The sequence below is a fragment of the Urocampus carinirostris genome, chromosome 1 (assembly GCF_059441175.1).
Source record: "Urocampus carinirostris isolate Australia breed hairy pipefish chromosome 1, RoL_Ucar_1.0, whole genome shotgun sequence".
Taxonomy (NCBI): domain Eukaryota; kingdom Metazoa; phylum Chordata; class Actinopteri; order Syngnathiformes; family Syngnathidae; genus Urocampus; species Urocampus carinirostris.
In genome coordinates this window covers 42,919,249-42,930,000 of record NC_142349.1, presented here as the reverse complement: position 1 = coordinate 42,930,000, position 10,752 = coordinate 42,919,249, and the positions used below count along the sequence as shown (strand labels likewise).

Genomic DNA, 10,752 nt, shown 5'->3' with positions numbered 1-10,752 from the left:
GCCCAATTTACATTCATACAACACATTTTTATGAAATTGAGACTACAAACCCAGTGTTAAAGGCATAGAAATGGTTAATTATGCAGATTATGAATGGACAGGGAATAAAGTCTAGGGGAGCCATACTATTTTCATGATTTTTTTGTTCTCTTCATTTGTTATTAAAACATAAAATTTATTCTGTAAAAGAACAGACAAGGACGTTATGGGTACACATCAGTGGGGAGCTGTAAGTCTTTGAAGGTGTAAAAGGAGATGTCACCAGCGTCCACTATAGCAAAGACTACTTGGACATCACCGCTTTGGAAGCTCAGCTGTTTGATGGCTGCCAAGTCCGGAACGGGACCATTGAAGCTACAATGAAGTGAAAGAATTTGTCAAATGGAAGTGGGAGTGTATTACACGTGGAAAAAAATGACAGGAGCTTTAACAAAAAAGGGAAACACAAGGCAATTTAAAATCCCTTTTTAGTTTAGTGTTTCCCCACATGTTAACCACTTTACTCTGATTTTTCATTTATGCCCTATTCTAACCGAGTTAATTGTTAGTCTGGAAAGTCATTTGTGTGTCCTTCCACAATTCATTAACATCTTATTGTAGATACGTCCAAAAGTTAGCATTATTTGAGATTTGGAAAAATAAAGTGCATGAGTCCCCAAACATTTGTTTTGATTCACCCCTCGTTGTATCTTCGTAAGGGGCCGGTCACACAGCCGTTTGCGGCTGAATCACGGCTAAAATTTTGCGTTTTTTTTTTGCCCGTGGTTGCCCGGGATGGAAAATGCGCAAAATTGGCCAACCCGCTGTTTATCGGTGGTATGCCCGCAAAACAGACGCCGGTGACTGTTCCGCTTCCTCATCGCGTCATTTCTGCGTCATTTTCTCGTGTGGACCACGGGTATAAAAGCTCCCGAGCCGGTGTTGTGCCCAAATCCGACTCCTACGCAACACCCCCACCCCCCCACGTGAACGCGCATTCTGCTGCGATCGCTTTTGTTGTCAGCGTGCATTGACGTTGGTGACTTTTTCATCCGCGTTAACAAATGCATTTTGTAGAATACAATCGCACTTTATTGTTTAAATAAACGCCTTATATAGACTAGGATCTCCCAATTGTTATAATTAGCTCGCTTTATAGTTTTAATAAGCGTTTTATATAGAATACGATCGCTTTTGTTGGAAGCGCAGCAGAATGCGCGTTCACGCGAGGGGGGGAGGATTTACCGTTCGATTACGTTCACAACAAAAACAAAGACGGAATGGTTTAAGTTGTATTACATTTCCAACAAATGCAAGACGAAGTGGTTTTGGTTATATGTTCGCCATTACATTCCCTAAAAGTGAGATAAAACGAGGTAAAAGTGGTTGTAGTAGCGAGGGGATGCAAATCTCGGCACCGGGCTGTGGAAATCATAACCGCACAAGACACAGTCCCGTGAAGATCAAGATTTCAAGCTATGGCATCATTTTTATTTTATTATCTTGAAAAGAAATGTCAAGAAATAAAAATGGATTAAGACGAGGTCACTACGCTGACGGGGATCCATGTTCACCCCCTTGACGTCTCGAGCACAACTGACGTGTGCTCGGCATTCGCGCTGTTTATAAGCGGAGAAAGGCATTTGACCGTCACACGCGTAACACGCTAATTTCACGTAATAACACCGCGATACAGGCGCAGAACATGCTATTACCATGCTCCACCCACGATTACCCGCTGAAATTTCCCGTCCTACCCATGTGTAACCACGCCCTGGCCGCAGCCAGAGCACGTCGTTCCGCGTCATTACCTCGTGTCGACCACGTGTGCGGCACGCGGTTTAACACGTGCTCAAACTTTTGAGCAGCTCAAAAGTTTTGAGCGCGGCCAACCACGTGAAAATTTCCGACCGCGAGTAAAGCACTGCTCTATCTCGTCTATATGGCGGTCTCAAAACGTCCAACAGCGCCCAACAGCATCTGCTTCACGGCCAGAAATTTCTAGCCGTGGTTCAGCCTCAATACGCTCGTGAAAGGCTATGTACCCGCGCTCTGAAGAATTGAGCAGCGCAAAATCTTTTCGCGCTGCCACCCGCGCGCGAATTTCCGACCTCGTGTTAAGCACCGCTGTATCTCGTCTGAATGGCGATCTCAATGCGTCCAATAGCGTCCGCCTCAAAGGCAGAAATTTCTGGCCGTGATTCAGCCGCAAATGTCTGTGTGACCGGCCCCTAAGCGGGGATCATTGCTTCCAGCACAGGGTTGGGTAGGGTTACTTTAACTTGATTACTTTCAATTACTTTTGGATAACTCCAATACCAAATATGCTAATAAAAGGCAAAGAAACTAAATATGAATCTCATCTCATCTCATTAGCTGCACCGCTTATCCTCAGTAACCCTACTGGAGCCCATCCCAGCAATCATCGGGCAGTGGGCAGGGGACACCCTGAACTGGTTGCCAGCCAATCGCAGGGCACACGGGGACAGACAACTCATTCGCTCATTCACACCTAGGGATAATTTGGACCGGCCAATTCACCTGAAATGCATGTTTTTGGAATGTGGGAGGAAACCGGAATTACTAAATTTTGTGCAGGCATGGGGAGTAACGGAACACATGGAACGGCAAAAATTATGTTGGCAAGCTGTTTGGATTTATTTTCATTTTGATTCTGTCGCATTTTATGTTAGTTTTGCCGAAGATCAAAGAGATCAAAGCCAGGAGAGAAAGCTTACCACGTGTTGTGAGTCATAATTGTATTCATATTTAGTTTATTTTGTATTTTATTAGCATATTTGGTTTTGGAGTAATCCAAAAGTAATTGAAAGTAATCACGTTAAAGTAACCCTACCCAACCCTGTTCCAGCATGACAGTTACATCGCCCAACAGGAAACTGCACCCACCCATGAGATCCACACCGACTTTCGTTCAAATGCAATGCCCCAAATTCCCTGTTCACGTTTGGAGTTAGCATAGCAGTGTCAATAACACGTTAAGAAGTAAAAAATAATGGAATTTATTTTTCTTTCTGTGGGACCTGGTATCAAATGACCCATGGCCTGATGGCAGTTCGTGGCTCTGTGGTTGGGGACCACTGTGTTAACATACACAGGACACAAAGGACATGTTTATGCGAAATGTAAAACAATTATTACATTTAAGCAAACTCACCTGCCCACACACATGCGTGCATAGGGTTTCCCTGGGTTGCTTTTTTTGAAACTAGCCACCGTATCGGGTTGGTAAACATTAAAACAAATCTTCCACTGCTCTGTGGCCTTCAACCTGAATGAGGAGCAAATGGACCATTACTATACACACTCTAATAGATTGTTTGGAGACACAATACAACCATTTTGTTTTCAGCTCAAATTTAATGTTTGGTGAAAGGACTTATGATACCTGGATGCTTCCTCCAGTAAATTTGTGGCCTTGACTACACTGATTTTGTCAAGCAGTTCACCTGAAAGTAAAATACAAAAATTAGTAAATAAACAATCATGATTTTTTGTTCAGGTCTTTTTTAGTGCTACGGACAGCCACCAAAGACCAACAGTGAGCATATTTCATGCAAATTTAGCATCCTGCCTAAACGGGAAATTGTACTGTAAAAAATAACAATTTATCAATGAGGTATCATCTACAGACACACCCAAAACTAGAACAGGATTTACATTGATTTAATGGACACACATACTTCATAATTCAGTTCATGTGACCAGGCCAACTACCTGTGGAAATGGGTTGGGTGTGATCATGTAGCGGAGTAACGTCCTGATTCCACAAATGTTCTGGCCGGCCACTGCATCTCCCTTGCCGGCTTGCCAGAAGCTGGTGATACTCGGCCCAGTTTCGGCACTGTTGAACCTTCACATAAGTACACAAAGTGTTTAATTATGGTTAAAATCATGAATACAAACTAGACTTTAGTGTTCAGAAATAGATTGCATTTCCAAGACAATGCTTTGCTTTGTCTCTTGTTTTAGGGTTTCAAAGCAGAGTTGACTAATAACAAGTGAATGCAACAATCTAATTGGGTTTTAAATCGCAGGGTATTTAACAATTGTAAGGGATACGAATATTTCGTGCTCGACTATATGCATTTTTTTTTTCTTAAAATAGGACTAAATGTTTGGGTATGTGTTATCCACAAGATTTTATGGTATACGGTATATTACTTAATTTGGGCAATGATAGATTGAAAATCATCTCCAACCACAATCACAAAACATTAGATGCAATTAGAACTGAACCAGTGTTGCGAATGTGAGAGCGATTTCTAACCACAAGACAGCCAGTAATATAGATGGCATACAAGAAGTTTTTTTAAGATTTTCAAATATTTTATTTCATGAATACACTATTTTCATTTACATTACCAGAGACGAATGTTACATCAAAGAGAGCAAAAAAATTGGCCTAAAAGATATAGATGAATGCAAATATGCACAATAAAGAAAAAAAAAGTCTTTGGTGTACCTGATGATGAATCGGACTTTCAAGAACATTAAATAAATACATAGTCAATTTTATGTTGGTATTATGTTCGTTGTTTGTTGTCAAAAATGATTTTAATGATGGCTGTACATATTCAACATTTGTAAATTACAATGCTTAGTTTGAGTTTAGAAAAAGTGAAGATTTTATATGATTATAGATTTTTAATCAAAAAGTAGGAGTGTGAAAAAATAAGGTACTTTCAAGTCAGTGTTAAGGTTAAAAGATAGGGTCCCAAACACCATCCACACCTCTCTGTCTCGGTTGACATCCCAGTCTCTTCTGTGGTCGTCTCTTTCCCGATCTCGGTCTTTGGCAGACATTTTCACCACTCGCTGGTTAATCTTCCTGCTCCAAGGTCTAATGTCACATTCGCCCACTGTAAGACCACCAGGAAGCAGAGACGGGTCTGGAGAGGCCAAGAAGTCAGTCTGCCCACAAATGGAAGCCACGTCAGGAAAGACGATGGAGCCATCCCAACCCAAGGAAGAACAGCAGGTTTGTTCATCAGACTCGTGGTCGGAGCTTGGGTCCGTAATCCACCATGGATGGGCCCTGCTTGATTCTGTTGGGGGGCTTTGGGCCATTGCCAAGCGTGTTAGGTTCTCTTCTGATTCCTTTCTCTTCATAGTGGGTTCTTCATGTGCTTCGCTGTGGCTTGATTAAAAGGAACAAACATTGGGAGATAAATAGATTAGTGAATTATAATTATTATTACAATTATCTTTATTGCCATTGATAACAATACTGTGAACATAGTTTGCGACAAGATAAGACATGGCATCCAGGATACATACCGTACATATAAAAGACTTAAAGGAGAAAACTAAAATAGGAATAAAGTATTTACAAGGTAGTGCTTGGAAACAGGCCTAGGTTGTAAGTGCATAGTGATAATAGTGAAGTGTTTCCCATAGAATTTTGTGAGTCCCTGGTGGATGGACAGTCTTGATACATTTTAAATTCAAACGAATCAATATTATGCATTGATACGTAGCACATAAATACACCATGGCGTTTGCGACCATTTGTATAATGAGAAATCCAAAACATTTTGAATATTAATTTTGCATTTGTATTTCTTTATAGATATTGTATTTTAATAATACAATTTTATTAGGCTCTAGTGGCACATATTAAACCCTGATGGGCTACCAGAATCTTCTTGTGTATAAAAAACACTGTGGTGCAGTGAAAAGTAGTGCAATAACATTGAGCAGCAACAAAATTCCCAATAAGTCGAGCGATAAGATACGAGAGGCCATATTGCTATATAATACCCAATTTTTAATCCAACTGGCAAGATATATTTTTCACAATCTTGCAAGCCTGTTCATGGTGGTGATGTTCCAGGGGAAGAAATTGACTCTGTGCCTGTTAGTCCTCATTTTAAACTCGAAGCGTCTCCCAGAGGTGCAATAGGTCAGATGGTGGTTGGAATGAGAGCAGTGTTTTGTAATGTGGCATTAAAAGTATAATAGATATCATCATAAAGCAATATTCTTCGAAACAAAGGACCGAATGCCTGTTTGTTCAGTTAATTACGATAAAAAAGTTGGAAAGCTGGAAAAATGTCTCAATAATATTGGAAAGTTTTTAAAGTTAAGAGACACCTGCAAGTAGCAACAGGGCTGCCGCTGCGTTTCCTCTTCAATGCCCCTACACCTCGAAACGGTGGCAAGTTGATTAGCTTGGAATAAGGCGAAGATTCTAACCTGTGACATAAAGAAAACCATGCTGACGTCAACGCCTACGCCCCTTCAACAACTAGGATCGTTGTCCTCTTTACCTGGGATTGAACCTGTGCACCACATAACCGAGCCTCTTCAGATGCCCAAAAACCTTGGTAAGATAAAGACGCATAAAGAGTTAGCTGGTGTTAGCTTTATTTTGGTTATGTTGGAGCATTTTTTTCCAATTTTGCAGAATGTTACATTTTAATATTGCTTTTAAATCGAGCCTCTTTTCATTTTACAATTTTTTTTTCAGTAAAATTATTGTCACTTTATTTTTTTCAAATGATCGACAAGAATGCAGTAAGTGTCAAAATTCCATCTCTTGGCACCCATTTATCGAACGATTATTACTATTCGAGCATTTTAATTCTTAGTGGAAAAAAAAATAACTATTCACATTTATGCAGTTTACAATTTTGTTGGAACATCTGAAGTTTACGCAAATGTAGCTGATACCTGATACTGCTGTAGGCTCACGCTATTGGAAGACAAAAAACATTCAAAGCCATCCTGGATGGAGAGTGGTAGGTCCTGGTAGAACACTTGTACATTGCCCTGATACATAATAGGAAAATAATCAATCTCACCCGGTGGTAAAATGTTGAGCATGGTTCTTTAGCCGCAACTCACACATTCCATTAAGTACAGTGCCTCTTCTGGCAGGAGGTATTGCTTGCCATTGGTAGAGAATCCCATTGTCTGCCAGAACTTTCCCTGTATCGCACCAACGTAAACATGAGATAAAAGATAATTTTACACTTTCTGTGTATGCCAGTATTTTTCTTGCTTTTCTGCATACCCATCCTTTTATTTGTTACCATGGATCAGTGTTGGGAAGTATGACAGAGGAAGGCTACTGATTCGCAATTATTTTTCTCTGTAACTAGTACTGTAACAAGTTAGCAATCCAATTTTGTAACTATAATGTCACTACCTGCATTCCCAGGCAGAGAATGCTGAATTTCTCCTCATGGAGATATTCTCCCATCCATGAATACTCGCATCTACAAAAACTTCAAAACAAGAAAATAAAATACTGAAATAAGGGGGTCAGCTTATATGCACACATTTGGATGTGTGTCATTAGTAGCCAATTGTAAGCAATGCGTGGGGTGGGGGCATGGCTTTCACAAAAAAAAATAAAAAAAAAATCAATGGGGCAAACGTGACTAAAGAATTTTCGATACAATTGTACTGAATTTTGGCCATTCATTTGTAAAACATACATTTGTAATACACCATACCTGGAGAAAAAAAGAAAATGTCTTGGACAGTAGCGAGGAATAATGAAGATCTTACAGTGGTTTGAAGTTCAGAGACAAAATGGATATGGAGGGTAACTCTTTGCGAGCTCCTAAGATTGCATAAGCCAAGAAATATTGGGGCTTCACTGCTTCCAGTGGTTGGGGTCCTCTACACGTTTTCTATTTCTCTTATTATGTGGCTATTTTAAAGCAGGGTGTCAGGTTCTATGCTGATAAGTAATTTGTAACTTGATAGTTACTTTCAGAGTAAGTAATTTGGGGGGTAACTGAATTACTTTTTAATTGAAATAACTACTAACTGTTTTTAATAACACTAGAAAACACTGCCTATCAAAGATTTATAATGGAAGAACACTTACTGCTGGGGACTGGAGTTCCACAATCTGCTCGCTGGGATTCCACACACCTTTCACCAAGTTTCCACTGAAAAAGAATTAGAAACCTTTAAAGACGGGTGACACATAATTTAGAGCTTATATTTAAACAGCATTCTCGCTTACAGCCTCTCCACTCTCTCTTCTGAAACAAGGGTCCAGTGTTCGCTTAGGCTTTGTTCCAGACGTGCTCGCTGCTCCTCAGAATTATCAGGGAAGAAATCTTTTTGGCCACGGACCGGGATCTTATGGCTCCGGCTTCGGGCTGAAAAGAGCTCTGAAGGGCTGAAACAAGAGTAAAGATATTGTCTAGCACAGCCCTTTTCACTAACAAAATCATTTGGGGCAAATTTCTACAACTGGAATTTGATCCAGAGTAGACACATTTGGCACTGGTGGCTAATACAGTACTTAAACTACAGTACTTAAACTACTTTCAAACTTACTGTTACAGGCTTAAACTTAATTTACTAATTTGATATTATTTCGAGCATGTTTGTGGGCACAACATTAACCCAGGAAATGTGTTGGGGTTAAAATTGATGGGTTTACTCGACATTTAAATGTTTCAATTTTAATAGGTCCCTATCGCAGTGTCTTGAACCTGTTAGGAGAATTGCTACTAGTCGATGATGACTTCAAAGTTAAGAAAATTCAGATCCAATATTTTGGAAGCAATTCACTTGAATGGGGACCACAGGCTGGGCCTCTTGCAGGTTGGCTCCAAGCAGAATTTTTCCCGCAGGCTGCCAATTCAGATTTATTCATTTTCATAATAAATATAAGAATATTCACTCGTTTTACTGTCTACTAAAAAAAGATTCATGTTTTCCATTTTGACTAACGTTTCTGTCAAATCAAAACGAAAAATTGTAAAAGCACGAGGCAGGGAAGTCCTAACAGCATTCAACACCATCATCCCACAACACCTGGTAGACAAAATGTTTCAACACCCCGCTGCGGAACTGGCTGCTGGACTTCCTCACTGACAGACCCCAGTCAGTGCGGATTGGTCAGAACATCTCCGATGTCATCACCCTCAGCACGGGCTCCCCCCAAGGCTGTGTCCTGAGCCCTTTGCTGTTCACCCTGATGACACACGACTGCGTCCCTAGGTCCGCCACAAACCACATCGTGAAGTGTGCGGACGACACAACAGTGGTGGGCCTCATCAGGGACGACAACGACCTGGCCTACAGAGAGGAGGTGGAGCAGTTGGTGGGCTAGTGCAGGGACAACAGCCTGGTCCTGAATGTTGACAAAACTAAAGAGATCATTGTCGACTTCAGGAAAAACCAGCCCAACCATGCCCCACTTTTCATCAACAACAAGGCTGTGGAGGTTGTCAGCAGCATCAAGTTCCTAGGGGTGCACATCACAAACAAACTCACCAGGTCCGTGAACACTGCATCACTGGTTAAGAGGGCACAGCAGCGCCTGTACTTCCTGCGGAGGATGAGGAGAGCCCACCTGCCCCCACCCTCCCTCATCACATTGTACAGGGGCACCATAGAGCGTATCCTGACCAGCTGTATCTCTGTGTGGTGTGGAGGCTGCAGCGCTTCCGACTGGGGTAGTGTGAGGAGGGTGATGAGGACAGCAGAGAAAATCATCGGGACTTCTCTCCCCTCCATTCAGGACATTGGCCAGAAGCGCTGCCTATCCCAAGCTAAGAACATTATCAGGGACCCCTCTCACCCCCATCATGGACTGTTCACTCTGCTAGCCTCTGGGAAGAGGTACTGCAGTGTGCGGTGCAGGACCACCAGGTTCCACAATAGTCTTGTCCCCCTGGCCATTAGACTGTTAAATGGTCAATCAAACACATAGTAAATCTAAACTGCTGCTAATCTGTACAACTGTTGGTTTTGTTTGACTTTTTGCACTACTGGCAGTTCTTTATAGCTAGCCACTCCTTGCACATCTGTTTCTCTGCACTATTGTACTTACAGCGTTATTGTTACAGTGGTATTGTTACTGTTTACCTGACTTGTTTACCTGACTGCCCATTTTGCACATATGGTTAGCTGCTCCTCTTGCACTATTTGCGCTACTGTAAAATACTATACATAGCCATAATTATTTAGTATATTATTAGTACTCAATACTCTAACTCAATACATTTTATTTATATCTGTACATTCAAGGAAACTGTGCGGGTCAGATGTATCGACATTTCGTTCTGTATACACGTGTACTAAAATGACAATAAAGCAGATCTAAATCTGAATCTGAAATCTGAAATATACGACCACTAGAGTAACCAGTATATGTTCACGCTGGATGTTTTGTTCATTGCTGTCCTTTGAAAAAAATGGCATAAATTATCAAACTAAGACAGCATTTAACGAACACAAAAACCACATATTGATAACACTGCACGTATCCAATAAATGATTTTGCATTTCACACGGATATTTTAAAATAGCAAAAAACTCAAATGCACCTTAATATTTCGTTGTAAAACTTTGAGTCGATATCGTTTGTGTTTAAGTCGGCCATCTTGGTAAGGTCAATAAACAGGCACATCCTTCCGTACTGGGTCCTAGAGCCTCTCGGGTTAGCTTAATGATAATTCGATTAAAGTAAATATAAGTATAGTGCACTTATATTGAATGTCCTCCACAGAAGAAAGCATCCAAATTGTATTTTAAATGGTATGATATATACATGCGTCGGCGATAACACCTGTGATCCATCAAAACGTTAATGTTTTTTTTTTCTTTTAAATCTCCGAGTACCCCTAGTGTTCAATAAATGTCATTACACATGAAATGCACTTGAGGGTTTTGATTAAAAAGAGACGTTCGTGACTGACGTTGAGAACAAAGGGCTCTCTGTCTTTAATCTAAACTAGACGTACACACAAGAATGTAGCTCCGTCGTATGACTAATTA

At 40.8% G+C, this 10,752-nt stretch overlaps 1 protein-coding gene across 2 annotated transcripts; it reads right to left on the bottom strand.

Moving 5' to 3' along the window:
* Window positions 1-126: 126 nt before the first annotated feature.
* On the bottom strand, window positions 127-10,590 carry tsen54 (TSEN54 tRNA splicing endonuclease subunit). Of its 2 annotated transcripts, none has more exons than XM_088340409.1 (12): window positions 10,302-10,590; window positions 7,982-8,140; window positions 7,841-7,904; window positions 6,847-6,930; window positions 6,673-6,771; window positions 6,270-6,322; window positions 6,094-6,195; window positions 4,732-5,137; window positions 3,715-3,850; window positions 3,386-3,446; window positions 3,155-3,268; window positions 127-354 (listed from the first exon to the last, which is right to left on the bottom strand). In XM_088340409.1, the coding sequence occupies exons 1-12, from the start codon at window positions 10,382-10,384 to the stop codon at window positions 204-206; spliced, it is 1,512 nt and encodes a 503-aa protein (XP_088196535.1). In that variant the 5' UTR covers window positions 10,385-10,590; the 3' UTR covers window positions 127-203. The 2 variants fall into 2 exon arrangements, with proteins under 2 accessions (XP_088196535.1, XP_088196543.1); XM_088340417.1 differs by lacking the exon at window positions 10,302-10,590 and adding an exon at window positions 9,247-9,366.
* Window positions 10,591-10,752: the final 162 nt, after the last annotated feature.